The 20,368-nt window shown below is 40.3% G+C and overlaps 1 protein-coding gene and 1 long non-coding RNA gene across 2 annotated transcripts in view; one reads left to right on the top strand and one right to left on the bottom strand.

Annotated features, from left to right (window-relative positions):
- Positions 1 to 14,116, bottom strand: part of LOC141765416 (uncharacterized) — a 55,396-nt gene extending 41,280 nt beyond the window's left edge. Inside the window, exons 1-25 of the mRNA XM_074631467.1 lie at positions 13,958 to 14,116; positions 12,576 to 12,771; positions 12,303 to 12,465; positions 10,016 to 10,110; positions 9,548 to 9,636; positions 8,447 to 8,529; positions 8,252 to 8,339; positions 7,954 to 8,056; positions 6,649 to 6,769; positions 6,373 to 6,488; positions 5,359 to 5,505; positions 4,554 to 4,653; positions 4,336 to 4,430; positions 4,038 to 4,229; positions 3,737 to 3,892; positions 3,416 to 3,545; positions 2,636 to 2,704; positions 2,203 to 2,400; positions 1,992 to 2,112; positions 1,796 to 1,884; positions 1,519 to 1,658; positions 970 to 1,182; positions 666 to 729; positions 471 to 560; positions 82 to 288 (exon numbers count right to left, since the gene is read on the bottom strand). Of these exons, the coding sequence (XP_074487568.1) occupies positions 82 to 288; positions 471 to 560; positions 666 to 729; positions 970 to 1,182; positions 1,519 to 1,658; positions 1,796 to 1,884; positions 1,992 to 2,112; positions 2,203 to 2,400; positions 2,636 to 2,704; positions 3,416 to 3,545; positions 3,737 to 3,892; positions 4,038 to 4,229; positions 4,336 to 4,430; positions 4,554 to 4,653; positions 5,359 to 5,505; positions 6,373 to 6,488; positions 6,649 to 6,769; positions 7,954 to 8,056; positions 8,252 to 8,339; positions 8,447 to 8,529; positions 9,548 to 9,636; positions 10,016 to 10,110; positions 12,303 to 12,465; positions 12,576 to 12,771; positions 13,958 to 14,028 (3,136 nt within the window). The 5' untranslated portion in view covers positions 14,029 to 14,116. The remainder of the gene's footprint in view (positions 1 to 81; positions 289 to 470; positions 561 to 665; positions 730 to 969; positions 1,183 to 1,518; positions 1,659 to 1,795; positions 1,885 to 1,991; positions 2,113 to 2,202; positions 2,401 to 2,635; positions 2,705 to 3,415; positions 3,546 to 3,736; positions 3,893 to 4,037; positions 4,230 to 4,335; positions 4,431 to 4,553; positions 4,654 to 5,358; positions 5,506 to 6,372; positions 6,489 to 6,648; positions 6,770 to 7,953; positions 8,057 to 8,251; positions 8,340 to 8,446; positions 8,530 to 9,547; positions 9,637 to 10,015; positions 10,111 to 12,302; positions 12,466 to 12,575; positions 12,772 to 13,957) is intronic.
- Positions 14,117 to 16,711: 2,595 nt separating this feature from the next.
- On the top strand, positions 16,712 to 20,111 carry LOC141765172 (uncharacterized). The gene is made up of 3 exons (XR_012593397.1): positions 16,712 to 16,935; positions 18,688 to 18,786; positions 19,974 to 20,111. It is a non-coding gene; the product is annotated as an uncharacterized LOC141765172 (long non-coding RNA).
- The last annotated feature ends 257 nt before the right edge of the window (positions 20,112 to 20,368 follow it).

Here is a 20,368-nt window from a genome sequence, read left to right as displayed (position 1 = left end):
TCAGGAACTTTAAAATCCCACACAGAGGGGCATCGATGACATTTCTGGTATGTGTGCTAATAAAGACATCTGTGAGCCTACCGTACTTGATGTGTTGGAGGGCTTCGTTACGTTTCTGAAAGCCCACAGCTTCCCACTGGTTGGTTTTGTCCAAATATGTGGCTGCAATGACAGGCAGGGTCATGTGGATCATGTTCTGTTCTCCGCAGCCTGAGGGCTGGTAGATCAGAGTACCCATAGAGTTCCCACTAACGGCGTTCTCCACCAGTGAAGCAACTTGTTCTCTCCCTGCATGCACAAACAGAAAAAAAATAAACATTATTAACTAAATAAACATGCAAAGGTCCCCCACAACCAGTGAGGTGGTCATTCATTTCCCAATAAGACCAATAACAATTTACACCAATGCAGAGTTCATTGTAACTGGCACTATATCGCATAATGTGCCCGAATATATCATCACATCTCACCTGTCACAGAGATCTGTGTGCTCGTAGGTGTGTTTGGAACCAAATCTTTCCTAGGAATTCCACTGTTGAGAGTTTCTTCTTGTTTACCATCTAAAAGGATAAACATTGGGCACGTTGGGGGATCAATTATCAAGTGATACAAATTTAATATTAGCAAATTACTATATGATGTAGCGGTTTAATGTGTAAACTCACCTACACCTTTTTTAGTGGGGTCTAGAGTTATAATCTGAGGAGATTTAACCAGCACACCTTCAGGCTGGAAAAGCAACAGTTAGGACAAAGGTTAGAAATAAACAACTATTTTTGAGTAATCGTTATCTGCTGGTGTGTAACGAAATACAATACGGCTTGCTTGTTAACTGTCTCTCTTATTTACAGTTTATGTTGAAAAGTTGATACAGTATACATTTGCATCAACGTTACGCCTCAAAAGATGTCTGTTTCCCTATACTGACTTTAACACAGGAGATCGCTGTTCGTTTCCCGTTTCTCTTACCACCACCCGCAGCATCTTCATGATTCCGTCATGGAGCGACGAATCTTTAACAGCTGCTTTGACCTCAATGTTGTATTGTCCGTCTTTCATGGGAATAATGATGAAGGGTACAGATCGTGTAGTTTGGGGCCCAATTTTGACCTCCTGACGATACTTCCCACGCTTAGAAGCTGCGCTGCACACATGCTCCTTCTCAATCAGATCCACACGCACCTTGAGAACAGGACAAAGATGGAAAAAAGATATGAAGTACGTGTAGTTGATCAAAGATGCTTCCCTAATTTGAAGACATTTTATGCTTTACATTGTTTCCTATAGGATCAATTTGATCTTGAAGGTACACTGTAAATATTGCAGTAAGGTTTCCCCCAGTTCTGAGACCGACCACCATGGAAAAGGATTTCATTCATTCCCTTTTTTTGCCACACGTTGTAAGTCGGTCCAATATTTACTGTTGCTTTTGCTCTTTTGTTGCAAACTCTTTGAGAAAAATATCATGGCCTCATTGTCTCTGGCATAAAATACCAGAGCAGGGCAACCCAGACTTACGGTGACATCATCGGGGCTGTAGTTGTGGAGGATTGCCTTAACTTCTAGCTGCTCTCCACGGACAGCAGAGTACGGCAGCCTGAGATCAATGAAGAATTCCTTTCGGACAATCACTTCCAACGGAGCGCCAACACAGATTCCTTTAAGATGAGAGAGATTAAAAAAGAAGTGATGAAACAGAGAAAGGGAGAGAGAGAAAGGTGTAAAGGGATGATAGAGGTTTAAGGTTAGAGGCACAACTAAAACACATGACAGATTTTAGTCACTGAATCCTCACCGTGAGTTTTTGACAGACTAATGCCAGTGAACTGCCAGGTTGTGATCGAGTCTTGCAAAGGAACATTTTTCGTCAATGATGTGGTGTCACTGAAACAAAGAAAAGTGTCAACACTTTGAGAGGTACCTTTGAATCCTAGTGGTGTCGGTGTGAAGTTATCAGTGTATTTTTTCTGTGTATATTTCAGTTTACTCACCAGTTAGGTGTTTGTCGAGGGCAAGCAGGCAGATGGACATCTAACCACAGCCAACTTTCAGGGAACTTGGTGCGAGAAACAATTTCATTGCTGTCCATGTAACTGTTGTCATCCTCCTCACCTAAAGTGTCATTAAAAAGGTTATCATTTTGATTGTTTCGTAAGTATGACCATGAATAGTAACCACCCATCCCTTGTCCCCGTCTCTTACTGCGAGCCAGTAGGAGGCTATCCTCCTTCTTCTCAGATCGCTGGGTTTCCATCTCCTTGCAGCAGTGCAGGAAGGCAGCGACACAGGTTGCGCCATCAAGGATGTACTCGGCGCGCCTCTCACAGCTGTATGAGAGGAGGGTTTGCCTCATGCCTTCCGAACAACAGTCACGCTGCACTTGGTCGTTATATTGACTCACTGGAAAGAAAGAGGGTTGTAGAGGAGAGATAGAGGTGAGACGATATGGAGTACAAGAATAAGGATAACAATAAGGATTTGAATAAGGAAAAACAAATAAACTAAAAAACTAAATGGGAAATGGAGGAAAAGACTAATACATTACATGGCAAAGATGAGTATTGTCAAAGTCCAAAGTCCTGAACTGAGTGACTGAATATGTGGTTATTGGGTAGTTTAGAGCTGTGGTTCTTACGTAAGCTGGTTGTGACATCCATTACAGTAGGGGCTCGTTTCCTCCTGCTGGGGGCCGGACATTTCAATTCTGGAAATGCAACACAGACAAGATCTTTAACATGTTGGATCCAGACTTGAGTTTTGCGTGGTTTAGTTGATGCGATACTCTTAAAATCAGACTGAGATGGTTTATCTGGTTGGACACATTGACAGGGTGTGGGTGTGAGAAAATATGATCTACAATTGCACACCTCATTTGTTGAAATGTTAAAAGATTGTATAAATGCTTTATTAGAATAAAAACAAATCTTTTAAAAGCCCTAACAAACAGGAGGGATCATGATCAGCTCATGTGGCAGTGACCAGTGTTAATGTTAATATAGAAGTGCCTCAAAGCGTCGGTTCAACCAAATTATCTCACTTACCCCAAGTGGTATAGTGTTGGTTTTATGTGCCCAAAGTGTAAGACATCTGTTTGAGATTCTGGCTCTCTGTTTGTGGTGCTCGCAGCACTGAAGAATTAAAAAAACTACACAGCGATGAGTGATTTCAGAAACAGTGTCTCTGAAACTATCTGCCTGTCCAGATACCAACAAAGGGGAGCAAGAATAATGTAATCTGGTTGAAAAGACCCTTTAAGATGCAGTTCTTCTACTGTCCACTAGATCCTTACTTATATAAAAGCATTTGACTGTAGGTGATGAATAAAGGTCCATGTGCCCACTTCTCCTAATTAGAGATATTTCATTGAGCATAAAGAGAGGCATGTTCAGAGAAGGGGAGGGTAAAGTAGCGTCACCTTGTCTGTAGGGAGTACCAGAAGCCGTGTTGGACTCAAACAACAGCCCGGCATCGTAGAACACACCCATACCGTCCTTCCCTCCACCTGGTGTGCAGCCTGTGTCGTGCTTCTCGACAAGGTCCCACACCTGAGCAGGTAGGAATGAGACACATTTACTCATGCAATGTATTTGCTGCAGGACAAACTTACACCGGATATTATTTGAATCCAAAAGCTAACAAAATTGACGGTTAACGTGTGAATTCTTTTTATACATAGCTTTTTGAATTTAAGCCCTTTCAAATATTCTCAAAGATAATTATGAAATAAAGAAATGACCTTTTTCTGGGTGAGGCGGTGCTTGTTGTTTAGGACGTAGACGCCTTTGTCAACTGCCACCAATCCCACTGTGGCCTCTGGATCTCCTGTGACCTTCAGACCAAACATCCTGCGAGGCTCATAGGATGGAGCGGGTCTCGATGATTCCAGACTCAGCTAAATGTGAATCAGTGAATGAGACGTGCAGTTTTGAATTTGTTTCATACATAAAAACATATCAGAGAAGTATACAAATAACTTTATCAGGTTGTGCATGGGTGTCTTGTTTGCCTTTTCGTTACATCAGTGTTGTGTGACTCACCGAGCCCATGCAGGAGTCCTTGACATCCACCCAAACAGAGTCTGATACCAATTCATTGCCATTTGTATGGTAGTAGGCTATGATGCGGAACGATGGCAGCATTTCTTTGGTAATGGGAACTATCAGGGAAATCAGTACTTGACCTCTTGTCCTGTAACGGCCACTTTTCACCAGCTGACCTCTGCTCAGGATCTAGGGACACAGATTTATACATCAGCACTTATCACACATGAGTCGTGGGACGCAACAAAAAGAGTTACACATGTGCACACAGGCACAGGTGTAAAACACCTCTCACCAGGTATGTGATGTCAGTGTCGTGATTTTCCTGCCTGTTGAGGTTGAGGTTGATTTTCAGGTTGTCTCCTAGGTCCAGCTCAGCTGCATCCACACCTGCAAATGTGACATGTTGTGATGAGTGCTGAACACAGAAAAGATTTAGCGCATGGTGCATACTTTGCCACTGCCACCACCTTTGTTTTTAATCATCTGATGTCATTTCAAGATGTAACTTACCTATGTGGATGTAGTTGTTGCTTTTAGTGGTATATGGGAGAGCAGACATGGTGGCTGATGCTTGCCTATCAGGTGATAAACGAGGATCATTGGTCTTTGCCTGCAATTAAAGACACACACAGGTAAGCATACACACACAGTTTAATAAATAATACTTGAAAAGTCCCATGTTTATCCTATCTTAACTTATTGAGGCTTTGCCTTCCATAGTTCTGCCTAGCAATATAAAATTGCTAAATAGAATGACCAAAAGACACAACACTGACAGGATGAAGTTCACCATTCACATACTGTACAGTAAATGTGTGAGCAGCAGAACCAAAACAAGGAGCTGGGTGATAGCTCTGCTGATTTCACCTCTTGAAGTGAATATCAAAAATGTTGATTAATGTAGGGGCTGAAGGGTGGTGCAGTGGTTAGCACTGTCGCCTCACAGCAAGCAGGTTTGAATCCGGCTTCTGTGTGGAGTTAAGCGTGGGGTTTCTCCGGGTTCTCCGGTTATCCTCCCACAGTCCAAACACAAGCAGGTTAGTTTAATTGTTGACTCTAAATTGGCCGTAGGTGTGAATGTGAGCGTGAATGGTTATCTGTCTCTATGTGTCAGCCCTGTGATAGTCTGGCGACCTGTCCAGGGTGTACCCCGCCTTCGCCCAATGTCAGCTGGGATCGGCTCCACCCCCCCCCCCCCCCCCCCCGGGACCCCGAATAGGATAATCGGTTACAGATAATGGATGGATGATTAATGGAGGTTTAAGTGGCCATTTGGGCTATAATGCAAAAAGGGTAAAAGATTTCAGAGACTTACGGTGATTGTCAGTGTTGGGTCCACTGCCACTGTATTGATGGTAAGCCTCGCCATGCCATTGGCTGCGGTGAAGCCCTGCACCTGTCCTGGATCGACCACCACTGTAACACCTTGTGCCGGAGTGCCGTCAGGATTCACAACTTCAACCTGCCATCAGAGACACAAACAGCTGAACAATCAGAAAACATCCAACTGTCTTATTAAAACACACCTTATTAAGGTCAAACTCATGTTATTAGATTTGGTTTTAGTGCTGTGCACAAAGTTTAAGACTCAGGTAGTTTATGGCGACCCAAACTGTTGATGGATGAATTTCTTTTTCTCTGGAATCTCACATGCCTGCCTTTATATCGTAATAAACATCATGTGACTTTTATATTTAGGACATACTGCCATTTGTGTTTTCAAAGAGTAACTATATTTCAGTTATGAAATGTTTTCAGTGAAGGATTTAGAAATATAGCCATTTGATTAGATTGATTTATTTTGAACATGTAACAAATAATAAGAATAACCAATAAAATAACAGTAAACATATACAGTAAATTCTAAATAAATTAAATAAATAAATATTGTATGTCCGAAAAGGCAGAAGTAAACACTTATATATGGTCCTACTCCTTTCTATAACTTAAACAATGAACTTAATGTTTATCACATATACACACAAATAATCATCTTAATATAAAAAAACAATAACAACAACATCAACAATGAGCTTCACAGTCCCGAGAGAGACAAGGCCCCTTCCTCATCCCTGTACCTCTCAAAAACATTTTATACATCTTTTCTTGTATGGATTTATAATTTTACTTTACTTAATTTCTTCATCTATAACATTTCATATATTCACCCCACAAATTGTAGTACGAACATAATGTTTGTTTTTAAATAAATGTTCTCTTATAATCCCCCTCTATGTCTGAGAACATTTTTTGTTTGTTGCCAGGAAGTACCAGGCCATAAGCCATACATATGCTGTCAGTTTATGTAAATGTAAACAAGTGTACTTACCGCAACATCGAAGGACATTCCTGGTTTGAAATATTTGGGGGTTTTCTTGAAGTGGATGGTGTAAGGTGATGTGACAATCTGGATACTTCTCAACTCTGCCTCCACCATTTCACTACCTGTGAGTTGATGCAGAAACACAAACACATTCACACACAAACTTATTACTAGAATTTGTTTTTTAATCTGTTCACAATCCAGAAAAACGTATCCTGATATCATTATTTTCTTTTTCAAAATATACTGAACAGGCCCAAACACACAGTCTTTCTTTCTTACCGCTCTCCGTCAGCACACTGACAGCTACAAATATGGAACTCCCCACCAGGTCGTTGATGTTTGGGAAGGTCCGTGTGATGTGCTCTTTCTTCAGTGTGACCTCTCCACTACCTCTCTGGACCTAATGTGACATAATATAATAATGCATCTTGAAATACAGTATAGTGGTACAGTGACACAGTTAGTGGTTCAGGTACTTTACTACTGTCCTCTGAGAACCACAATAGACCCGTTTTTGTCTTTTTTAGGGGGCTACAGGGGGTCTTTAGGGGGAGATAGCAGGTCAACAGTAGATGTCACATAGAAATGGTGTACATCATCTGAAAGCTGGGAACCTGAAGATTAATCTGAGATGCAGTTCAGCACTGTGTGTCAAGTTGTTCTAGTCATAAACCAGATATCAACATGAATTAATTAATTAAAATAAAATTGTGGAAGTTTATAAGGGCTTAGAACATTATGCTGGCCATTCCCATTAAGTTTGTCCATACCATTTGTTACACAGATTTGGTGCTAAATTTAACAAAAATTTTACCACTCGAGAATTGATGAAAATCATAAATAATCCCTCCAAAATACCACATTAAGACACCAAGACCTTGAGGAACACCATAGAAAAAGCCATGCTGTAATTTGGTAACAATAACTTTTGACATTTTGAGATTTCTGCAAGAATTGCACTTTTGTGGTTGTAAAGTTTCATGAGGCTGTGATTATCCTAGAGGTCACCACAGGTCACTTTATACAGTGACATCAAGTTTAAAAAAATGGTCTCACTACAATGAGATAGCTACTATGGGGACTAACATCATCACACATGAATACAGTTGGGCTCATTGGATACACAAGAGTCTCAGCTTTACAGTGATACCCAATTTATGTAATTCCAGGACTGTTTAGGGACCCCAGTATAGAGAAATAGTCAATCACATCATTTTAGAATAGGCAAAAATAAGTGTTTGGTTCTTGCCCCAAACTGCATGTGATTATCATAAAGTGGGCATGTCTGTAAAGGGGAGAGTCATGGGTACCCAGAGAACCCATTTACATTCACATATCTTGAGGTCAGAGGTCAAGGGACCCCTTTGAAAAACACTATGCCAATTTTTTGCCAAACTTTGGAGCATTACTGAGCCTCCTACCCCAACATGCTACCATGCCATGGTTGGTACCAATGGATTCCTTAGGTTTTCTAGTTTCATATATCTGTACCTTCTAGCTCTAAAACTGAACCTGCCACAGCCTCTGAAAGATAAGTTTTACAAAACATATAAAAATACATCAAAAGTGTAAGAATGTGTTCACCTGTACTCTCTGAAGAGAACCTGGAAAGCTCCTCTTTTGACCGTCTTGCATAACCCCAAACACCACGTAGGCCGTCCCATCCACCTCTTCACCAAACAGATACCTAAATCCACAAGAGGGAGACATGTTTAAGCCACAATGCAGCAAAACAGAACAATTAAAAACAAACAAAACACAAATGGCTAACAAACTAAAATAGCAAGAGCCTCAACACAACTTCTGAACAACTCTCTTTATTTTCTCCTCCAATCAATCTACCTATAAAACCTGGTCTTTAAACAACAGAACCTTCACTTACGTAGCTTTGATGTTGACGGTGAGGGCGTCACTGTCCACGTAGAAGAAGGGGCTCACAGGCGTCAGTTTAACCTCAAAACTGGGCAGCACTGGAAAATTGAAAACATTTTATTCTGTGTCCAATCCAGTAAAAAATAAGTGAATGTTGTAGGTTTATATAACATTTAAATAAAAGTAAAGATAATGAAGGACTCACCATATTCTTTGACCTCGAACTCTGCAGAAAAGCTCTGCTGTGGGTTGCTGTGGAACTTCGTCACCACCTTCCACAGTCCGGGACTAAACACACACACAAACACATATTTCAATAATCAAACAAAAAAAGATATACTGTATATATTAATTTAGAAACTGAAGGTAACAGGAATTAGACTTCGGACTGCGTGAAGTTATTATGTCACACAAATTGAGATATAGGCCTACAGAAATGAGCTGCTGCAAAGAACTTAACATTTATAGAGAACTACAGAAACTCTGAAGTTTAGAAGAAACGGTTTAAAGGTTTCAGGTTGGCTTTGCATTAGATAGAACGGATGTAGTACCTTTGTTTTATGTCTTTTAGGCTGATTGGTTTTAGTTCATAGTTCATAGGGATTAAATGCATTTCTGTTTTGTCTGTCCATTTATAATTTAGATGAGAAGATTATTGCCACTCTCATGTCTGTATGCTAAACATGAAGGTAGAGCCAGCTGCCAGTTAGCTTAGCTTAGCATAAAGACTGGAAACAGGGGCAAACTACTAGTTTAATAGTTTTTACTGCAAGTTTACTTCTAAGTTTTCTTTAAATGAACTTATAGTACTTAGACAAATGTACTTTCTGTATACTTTTCAGTATTTCCAAGTATACTTGGACTCTTCTGTATACTTGCCAAGTATATTTCTATACTGCTGTCTGTATAAGCTAAGGATTCTTAAGTATAATTTTGTGAGGTATATCTCTGATAAGTACATTAAAAGTAAACTGAAAGCATGCTCTCTTTTTTAAGTTTAAACGAAGCATAGTAATAGCACACTTGAACAAACTTCTTTTTTGTAAGGCTCTCCACACTTCATACACTGTAGGCTATTATTTGTTTTAAGTTGTTTTCCAAACACTAAATTACAAACATGGAAATTAATTGTAGAAAACACGACATAAACATGGTAAAATAGCCTGTGCATAATCTTAAAAGATTCAAGATATTACTATTTTGAATTGAATTCACGTTACTCATGTTAAAATGTAATTTCACTAAACAACAAAATGTAAAGAGATACAATGTGGATAATTTTATTTAAATAAGATAAAATACTAACCTGACAATTTCAGCGAGTTGGAAATCTCCAGAGTGCATCCCTGATTTCAAAGAGACTGGATCAAGTGGTAAAATGATGCCTTCAGGGGTCTAAAAATAAACAATATTGAACAATCATTAACAGAGAGCAGTGCCAGTTTACAAATTATTTTATTAAGTCCATGCTACATTTTATGTATGTCCTTTATCTACAATCTAAGAAGGAAGAGACTGTCTACAATGTGCAACTCAACCACTAGAGGGAGGCATGCATTTATTTTAACAGTAAGTGGTAGGACAGGTGTTACTAGACACAAAACAGACACAAGGTTCAGTGGATGTGTTTTGGTAATTTTGGTCATTTGCAGCAAACTTATCTACTGTTAAGCATTTGTGATATCACCTCATCAAGAGGCTTCCTGCTCCCAGTCACAGCTGATTGTATAATATTACCTTAAATTCTGTGCTTATCAAAAATAAAATACAATACCACAATCTCGATGGCAATAGAAGCTTCAGGTTGGGTTTCGTCATCCCTCTCTACTGGCTCCATGCGGGGCGTCAGTGCAAACATCCTGTAATGAACTGACACAGAGAGGGGAAGAGGTTAATTTTGCTGCTGAAGGTTGAAGGAAGGTGTATCTATTTTGAGTCATGTGACTGTTAAACAACTTTTTTGACTTTAGGCCATTTCCACTTGTGTGTAGGGAAGGGTTCATTTACTGTAATTTACAGTACAATCATTCAATTTGGTAAAAAAAGACATGTAAAGACATTGTCACAGAACTAGGCGTGATTTTCAGCACTGATGTAGAAACAGTGGCGGCTGGTGGAAATGTTTCTAGGTAGGGTTGTGCCACATCCAATCAATTTCAGCAAACATCCCGGTGTGATTTAATGCAAAAAAGTGAAGGTATCAAAAACACATTACTACTTTTCAGTTAAATAATCAACAATTATTTTATTCCAACAGGAGCAGTAAAGAATGCTTAGAAAAACACAACAGTATAACATGTACTCAGTGGTGGAAAGTCACTAAGTACATTTACTCAAGTACTGTACTTAAGTACAATTTTGAGGTACCTGTACTTTACTTGAGTATTTCCATGTTCTGCTACTTTCTACTTCTACTCCACTACATATCAGAGGGACATATTAGACTTTTTACTCCACTACATTGATTTAATAACTTCAATGATTCAGATTATTAATACAAAATATAATCAACTAATAAATGATGTATTATTATAGATTAAACTACCCAGCAGTATATAAAGTCATTAAAATGAGCTCCACCTTTACCAGCTGCAACATTAAAGTGATGAACATATTAATGCATCAATAAGTATAATCAATAATATACATTATTCTGCATAATGTGTACTTTTATGTTTGGTACTTTATAGCTAAAGTAGGTGAGATTGGAGAGAATATGATTAAAAAGGTTATTTTTATAAAACGGTCGCTATATCCTGGCAGTAGTACATGAAACAGGTAACCTGAAAAACATCCTGTCCCTCCGTGTCCTCTGGTGCTCCTAACGGCTCCTAACGGCTCCTAACGGCTCCTAACGGCTCCTAACGGCCTCTGCAGTCAGAGCTGATCTGAAGTCTGCTGCCTAGCAACCATCTATGAGAGCCGGCTGTCAATCACTCTGAACTGCGACCAAACGGTCAAACTGGGCCGCGCTGATCAAATATTAATCAACATTATGTTACATTAATGCCTATTTCTCTCCTCAAATGTTTTCAGAATCATCTTGTAGTTTACTCTTTAGCTGTAAAATGAGAAAGTCTTTGACCCCGCCGCCATTGTGAAATCTGTTGAAGAAACGCCAAGTTCCGGTCACATGACCGGAGCACAGCCAATGGGAACGCTCTCTCTCTGAAATTACATAAGAATTGGTCAAAGTCTCCCGTGACGGGCTAGATGTTCTACAGCCTGACGTCAGCAGTAGCTCGCTTGGGGCGATACAATAATCTCAAAAATAAAAAAGATAAATAATCTTTTGTATGTAAATAATTTTAATGTTTTCTGCTGTTACTATGTATACTGTAATTTTGAAATAAAAAAATAAAAGATAAAAAATAAATAAATAAATAAATAATCGACCTTCTTGTATCAGATTTGAGGACGCTGATTGGCTAAATTTAATGTCAATCGTTGATGGCTTGAATCAACTATTTGCTAAGCTGCTACATAGACTCGCCTGCTGGGGGCGATTTCTCTGTAGCACTAGAGCTGAACTTCAGACATACAGACAGGCAGAGGAGAGTCAGACAGGCAAAGGAGAGTAAGACAGGCAGAGGAGAGACAGACAGGCAGAGGAGAGGAGAGTCAGACAGGCAGAGGGGAGTCAGACAGGCGGAGGGGAGTCAGAGAGGCGGAGGGGAGTCAGACAGGCAGATGGGAGTCAGACAGGCAGAGGGGAGACAGTCAGGCAGAGTGGAGACAGACAGGCAGATGGGAGTCAGACAGGCAGAGGGGAGACAGTCAGGCAGAGTGGAGACAGACAGGCGGAGGGGAGTCAGACAGGCAGAGGGGAGTCAGGGGAAGTGAAGGAAAACCATATATTTTGCACGGATGACTTTCTGTCATATTTTACACATATTACTGGGTGCATTCTATATTTTAAACACACAAATATTGACAATTTGTATAATCTATTATTATTATTATTAGTAGTAGTAGTAGTAGTAATGTTTTTTTGTGTGTGGCTGTCTGGCTCAGGGGGGGCCCTCTATTGACCGGCCACCACTGTGTAGAAATAAACTTACCTTTGCTGTTGGGGGTGTAGAGGGTCTTGTCAGTCTGGATGAAGATGTACCCGGACTGGAAGGACACTAAGACCACTTTCTCCAGCAGTCGATCAGGGAACTGAGCTTGCAGGTACACATACTGCTTCATGTTGGGATCCTTACTGAAGTCTCCAGCAGGGATCTGAAACCAGTATGAAGAGACACGAGCAGCGTATGAGGAGCAGGGTGGGGTAACTTACATCATGTGCTTTTCTGGATTGCATTTCTGGACAGTGACAGTATTTAATTTACCGTTATTTGTCCGAGAGCCTGGAAGTTGTTTGCACTGGTAAGTGTCACAGGTGTGAATGCCAGCCTTTTGTTTTTGGTTGGATGGTTCCTCACGCTGATTTCGACCGGGATGTTTGCACCGGAGCAGTCTTGACACTCCACAAAGATGTTTTCTGCTGTTCCTACCCGCAACAAGTTGGGGGCAGACATCACCTGCCTGCAGAGCAGCGATAAGAGAGGAAGATTAATGTGTAGTCACTGTGCAGAAAGAACCACATGCTGTTTAGGTACTGACAAACATGTTTTTTCTATGCATTTAAGGCACTATGAGACACACATGTCGGAAAAAGTGCACTCAGTAGAGTGTAGATCTCCGCCAGGTGTGTCTCCCTCTCCCCTCCCAAACAAAGAAGTTGGATCTCACTATTGTCCCTCCCGGTTCCCTTACGGTCAAGATGGCGGTGAGAGGTCCTTGAGCACAAGGTCATAAATGAGCACAAAAAAATAATAGGCTGATGGGTCCAGTATTATAGAAGATTAGCCGTGGACAGACAGACAGGTCCACGCACACACACGACCAAACACATGATCTCCCAGCAGGCTTACGTCTGGTGGAGATAATAATGGAGGGTTATCACTGTTTAAACACGTGATTTACAGGTTTATGTGTTTATTTGTCCAAAGGTTTTAAGAGTGGATCTCTTAGAGAAGTGATTCCCAAACTTTTTTTTGTGTATGACTCTTTAAAATGAATGTGCTTGTTACCTCTCGTCAGGTATTGGCCTTAAAGAGGGCATGAATGTGACTTTTTTTTGGTGAGATTATTGTGTGCTCGAAGAGGGGGACCTTCTTAGTATTTCAAAAGCAGAAGTCTGAAAAATAAACCTAATTTTGTGCATCAGAAATGTTATTTTTGGTCTTCTGACCCCTCAGGTTTATCTTGCCCCCCCCCATGTGCTCTCAGGACCATGAGCTCCGGCATGGACACACAATAAGTAATCTATTGATTACCTTGATGAAGATCCAGCACTGGATCAACAAAACATTTCATCATGGCTCTAGACTCTTGCTCTGTCTGGCGTAATGCATCGTTGTGCAAACTCTGAACAAAATATAGGCCAATTTACTGGCATCATTTGAAACACCACATTACCTTGTGACACAAAGTGCAAACTGGACTACAGCCCCTCATTATGTAAGACACACAATATTTGTATCAATACACTTTTTAAATGTAATATAAATGCAGAGGACCTCAGGTATTGTTGTTTTTCCTATTACAGTTTAACCAATAACAATGTGAATATTATGAAGATCAACAAACAAACTGTATATTTTAGCTCTGTTTTCTTTTGTCAATTAATTCAAGCACGGGGGGTAAAGGTATAGGCTGGTCTACTTACAATGCAGCTCCATCAGCTAGAGAAGTCAGGGAGACAAAGGCCACAGAGGCCAGCAGCCACAGCAGAGTCATCCTCAACTGATCCTGATCCGCTGTCAATGTAGCCTGTCGCTGTGCAGCACCCTCTTTTTATCCACTCTCACCCCTCCTCCTGCACCCCACTTTCCCTTTCTGTACACATGTATTATTGTATTAACACAAACAAACACATGATTTCCCAGCAGCAGTTGAGAAACTGTTGAATTCTGATAAGCTCTGCTCTGAGGAAAAAGATAAACAATAGAAAATCAATGAGGGGTTTACATGGTTGACTAACTTCTAAGCATACTTTCGAATGAACAAGTCACTGAAAAAATTATAGCAAAACAGCTTTTAATGTTTTCTAATGTGACGCCATTGTTTTCTTTTTGTTTTCTTCTTGTTTGAGTCACTTACACTTCTTATTCTGAGAATGTTGAATCAGTGTAAACATAAACAAACATATTGAACATGCACACAGACAACTAGTCGGGTGAAAGACGTGTTGAGTAATTTCTGCAGGGGCAAAGTATCTGGCAGGGTTTTTTTGGAGTTTCAACAGCAGGGAATTTTCTTCAGTGACAGACTGATTAAAATAAATGTAGTCTGTGAGTTAAATATATTTTTTTTTAATTTATTTCTTGAATTTCATAATTATATTCAGTGGATTCAACAATTTAAATGGATGTTGCAAATGTATTCAACTCTTTTGAATGTCAGCAGAATGACAAGATAGATCCCATTGTTTGATACTGAAATATCTCTCACATTGCTTTTTATTCCTTGGGCGTGATGCAAACCAAGGATGTTGTGGTTAAGGTCCCCCAGGTCACCAAGGTGCCCCAATTATTCTGAAATATTATTTGTGGAGTGATGAATTATCGCTTTACGTTATATTGAATCCTTCCTGAGCAAAAAATGTGAAGCTGACATTATATTTAAATATTTGTGCACTTTAGTTGTCTTCTTTCTATTAAAGTGACAGTAGGCAGAATGTTTTTGTCATCATTGGGCAAAAATTCCATAACAACCTTTCAGCATATTGTAATTCAAGTGTTCTGAGAGAAAACTAGACTTCTGCACCTCCTTATGGCTCTGTTTACAGGCTTTAGAAAATCTAGCTCGTGACGGGAGACTTTGGTCAATCGCAGGTCATTTCAGAGAGAGAGCGTTCCTATTGGCTGTTCATTCAACAGGCAGCTGTCAATCACTCACAAACTCAGATCCAACGGTCAAACTATGCAGCGCTGAGCAAATATTAATCAATATTCTGTTACTGTAATGCCTATCTTGTAGTGTACTGTTTAGCTGTAAAATGAGAAAGTTTGCTCCGGCTGGTGGGCGGTGCTTGGTATTTCCTCACCTGATCTCAACATGGCGGCTGGGTCACAAACTTTCTCATTTCACAGCTAACCAGTACAAGATGTTTCTGAAAACATTTGAGGAGAGAAATAGGCGTTACAGTAACAGAATATTGATTCATATTTGATCAGCGCTGCCTAGTTTGATTGTTTGATCGGAGTTTGAGAGTGATTGACAGCTGCTCAGAGACGGCAAGGCCCCAGCTCGGCTCTGATTGATCGTTTTCCTCAGGTCTGTGAAATCGTGCAGATGCCATTAGGAGCACCGGTGGACACAGAGGCACATGATTTTTTTTATAGTTTTATGAAAATAACTTTTTTAAATCATTTTTTCTCCAATTCTACCCACTGCAGCTCTATTGACAAACATGCGGTAAAAAACATAAGCTTCTATTTTTAGGCGTAATGTTACTTTTACTCCAGGTAACTGTTACATAATACCAACATTTTAAATCACATTCATTGCATAGTGTACACTTTGTATAGACTATCAAAAAGAAACATAAAGTGCAGTTCAGTCGGTCACATTTAGCCACAATCTACTTGAGATTTAAATTCTAATTCTCTTTCCACATCTTCCAGATAAGGATCTACTGGGGAAAAAAAGTTCCTCTCAGTGACTCGTGTATAAAAATGGACATTATGTCTCCGCTTAACTTTTACTCTGGATGACTCATTCTTATTTTCTTTTTAACTTCTGATAAACGCCGATCCCGCCTATAGAGCAGCCACACTGTGCCTTTGTTCTGCGTGTCAGGAGTCGTATTTGGACATGAGCAAAGTTTGTTTGAATAGTAATAATGAAAGTAGGCCACACCAGAAAGCAGATTGTCCTCAGCTGCCATTTAAACCTGCACAAGGCCTTTTCCTCTCTAATTATTAAACCTTCATATCAGAGTGATTGATGATTCAGCAAACACAGTCAATCTAGATAGTCTCTGTACTACCACTACCTTTCCATTTAAATAGAATAGATACAAAATAAAAAATGTGGATTATTTGATGACAAAAAAGAAGACAAACAGAGAGAGAGAGAGAAGAGAGAGAGAGAGAGAGAGAGAGAGAGAGAGAGAGAGAGAGAGAGAGAGAGAGAGAGTGAGTGAGTGAGTGAATGAGAGAGAGAGAGAGAGAGAGAGAGAGAGAGAGAGAGGGCGTGAGAGAGAGAGATAGACTAGAGAGAGAGAGAAAGAGAGAGAGCGTGAGAGGGAGAGAGAGAGAGAGAGAGAGAGAGAGAGAAAGTGTGTGTGTGAGAGAGAGAGAGAGACAGAGAGAGTGAGAGACATAGAGAGTGAGTGTGTGTGTGTGAGAGAGAGATAAAGAGAGAGAGAGAGAGAGAGAGAGAAAGAGAGAGAGGGAGAGAAAGAGAGAGAGAGATAAGAATCTGTCTCTGATTGGTGCAGGTGGGACACGTGACCAGGCTCATTAGCATATGGACCAGCAGGTGAGCGTGGGAGAGAATAGTTTCAGCTATGCCGCGAACACACCGACCTGACCGGATCAAGAGTTTTGTCGGTTCGCCAGAGCATCTCGCTTTGAACCCAGAGTCACCACAGGGCGGCACGTCGTCGGTCATCTCACCTGGACGCTCAATAACCGGCAGGTAACTCCTTTAATCAAATACAGACTATCCAACAGGTAGCCTATACGGGGTCAAACCACAACCGAAACAGTTTGTGAGCGTCTGCGTGAGTCAGAGCGAGCCTGAAGTCACCTGCTAGTTAATAGCAACAGCAAGCTCACCTGTGCTGAGAGAGCAACCGGTTAAACAGGTGTAGCGGGACCTGCTGCATTCCATCCGCCTGTAGCAATGTAAACCTTTGGTGGGTGTGTCAGTGTCGGTGTGATTAGTTTATCTGGGATTAGTGAGGAAATTGGCCTTTTCAGAGTCTGAATGAGGCCAAAACTTTCTCTTTACATGAGAAAAAAAAAATCACCTTTAGTGTATCTTCTTCCTTTTCTTCTACTGCATCATTATATTCATGAGTGTTTAATTAATAGGCTGTATGCCTCACTGTGAGGAACAGACTGGGATCATTCTTTAATGTGTAAGGCAACATCAGGCTTCACCTCAATATTGCTTTTCTAATTTTGTACAACAAAATGTAACAAATAAATACATAGATTATAAATTGACTAAATTGTTATTTATTATTAAAAATAATACATTGTACACCAACAACTTGGTAAAAAAATCTAAAATCTTCAAAATAAAATAAGGAAATAAAATGAAGGTGTAAACGTTTTTAATGCAGCAACAAATTGGTCAAAACTTAAAAAAATTCCAGTATATAATTTGTATATATAGATCTATATATAAATATATAGATCTATATATCTATATATATCTATAACTGAATTGAATAGATCAGCACCATTGTCACTGATAACCGACCCAGCTGTTTGAATCAGTATCGGCCGATATCTGATCCAGAATCGGTATCGGTGCATCCTTATTTTGGTGTTGCCTCTCCATATATTAGGCTTACATATTAATGTATACACTCATTTACACTCAGACCCAGTCACAAAGGTTGTCACAGACACAGTAGAAATTGGTGTAATTTATTTGAATTTTCTGTACATTTTAACTGTTCAGCATTTTTGGTCTACAACCAACATTTCTTTTCCATTATCTAGCTATTAATTTGCCGATTATTTTCTTGTTTTGCCTATAAAATGTCAGTCACCGCTTCCTAGAGCTCAAGATGACAAATTCACATCTTGAAATCTCTGCAACATAAATATGTTTAATGTACTATAATATAAAAGGAAGACAAGCAACAAATCTTCAGATTTGAGTTTCTGGAACAAGCACATTTTTGGTATTTTGGTTCAAAAAGTGACTCAAATTGATTATGAAAATTGTAGCCAAGTTTTTTTTTCTCAAGAATTGTAGTGCAACTAGTCTACAAAGTATCCGAAATGCTGCAGCTCTTGTCTTGATTAAGTCGTGGCAGTGACATAATTGCTCCTCCTTTTAGCTTTCCTCCAGTCAGAGTTAGAGTTGATAAGAGCTTTCTCCTGCTATTCAAAGCTCTTCTTCTGTGTCACCCGGGTCATCCGGCAGTGGGGTTTTTAAGTCTTTCTCTGTCTAACTGTCTGCACCAGACCAGACCCAGAGACACTGCGGGCATACCTGAGATGATGGTCTCTCCTGCCTTTTCTTATGCACGTGCAGGTTTACAGAAGCTGCCTTTTTTGTCACAATTCGTGTTGTATAAATAAAATGTGATTTGACATAGACCTCTCTTAGTTCATGCTGACTAACCTACATGATCTTCATTTTTTCCTCTAAATCTGGGACAGTGATGTGACGGTGATTTGATCAAACCCTGATTTTTCTTTTTTCCAGATGCCCCACTGTTGTTTCTATCTAACTGATGCTGTGTTGGCCCAGATGTGAGAACACAGGCCTCGCAGACCTGATCGATACTTTCTATTCCTCTGGGAGGTGAGTTCAGACGAAACACTGTCGCGTGATCTCATCTCTGTGTGCGTGTTTGCTATCAGGGAGACTAGTAACTCTTTATTTTATGGGTTTGTTATTTCCTAGGACGTTTCCTGGAAAGAAGGATTGTATTTTTTGTACTAATTATAGGAGAAATATTAGGAAACACTCAGTTTAAATCCATGAAAATATTCATTCATGAATGATTATTCTCCATACATATTGATATACTTGTCTACAATAGGGTGACCAGATCCCAACAAGCCAAATGTGGGACAGAGAGTAGGTTTGTGTGGGACATTGTGGGACACGTTACCAAGGCTGAGAGGTAGTCTACAATTTTGATATAATGTCTATCTAACTTAAATAATAAACATTTTTATTCTGCTCCTTATCTTGCAACATCTTGTGAGACTCACATGAACTGTGTCTCTTCATGTCGTATTCCCCCCGTGTGAAATTGAAAAATAACTGGCAAATTTCACAAAAAACTCTAGAAACAACTAGTTTCACAGTCTTTGTTGAAGCTGCTCTTCCTTTTCGTTGTGGTAGTTTCCATCATGTTCCGCCTAAATCTGCATAGCTTGTGACTTTGCGGTGGATGGTCAACTTGCGTCTGAACCACGTGTGCGCAGTTTGATTGACAGCAAACATAGCCCTGTGATGACGGCCTTCCCAGCTTTCTTCACAGCCAATTGGATAAAAGCCAAATTTAAAAAAAGCGTCTGTCCTGCAGTGGTTTGACTTTTGAAAACTAGAGCCAGTGAAAATGTGGGACATCGTTTTCAATATGTGGGACAAGGGATAAAAATGCCCACGTAAAATGGGACACCTGGTCACCCTAGTCTACAAATTTCACATTTTTGCATATTAAGCTGACCTGCTAAGCATTGACTCAATAGGTTATGCTTTTAATTTGAAGGGCACCGACTGAACACTCTCTCTGTTCTTTCTCCCCATATTTAGTGCCAAATTACACAGTTCTCTCCGGGAAACGTCCAAATGATTACATAGACTTTGACATGCTGCATCTGATCAATCAATAGTTTTATCTGGAGTTATACATTTACTGACTTGCTCTGCCTGACCTGTGTGCGACTCCCTCCCCAGCTGTCGGTCACCATGGCGACACAGGTGTTAATCCCACCTACGGTGTCGGTGTTTGTGTCCACCGTGCTGTCCCTGCTCAGCTTGGCTCTGCTGCTGCTGATGTGTGTCATCAGGAAGAAAAGGAGGACGGAGGGAACATACAGGCCCAGTGCAGAGGAGAGGAAACAGACGGCGTCGGCGGGATCTGAAAAACCTGGCCTGCCTCTCCCGTTGCCCAAAGAAGAACGCCTCATATGATGAACGTATAGAAGTGGACTCACCCTCCCATCACTTGGGTTAACCTGCGGATGGATACCTCCGGTCTTCTGACGTTGCTGTCCTCTGGGATGATCCGTGTTTGTCTTTTGCAACAGAAAATCTTCCCTCTAAACACTGCCGCACCTTTTTATTCTTGGTGACAAAACACTGATCAGTCAATTCTATCACCCGATTCACTGCTTGAAAAGATGAAATATGTGTCATTCGAGCTTCCGAT

Source organism: Sebastes fasciatus, chromosome 3 (assembly GCF_043250625.1).
Source record: "Sebastes fasciatus isolate fSebFas1 chromosome 3, fSebFas1.pri, whole genome shotgun sequence".
NCBI lineage: Eukaryota > Metazoa > Chordata > Actinopteri > Perciformes > Sebastidae > Sebastes > Sebastes fasciatus.
Note: the sequence above shows the minus strand (reverse complement) of the source record. Positions and strands in the feature narration are given on the sequence as shown.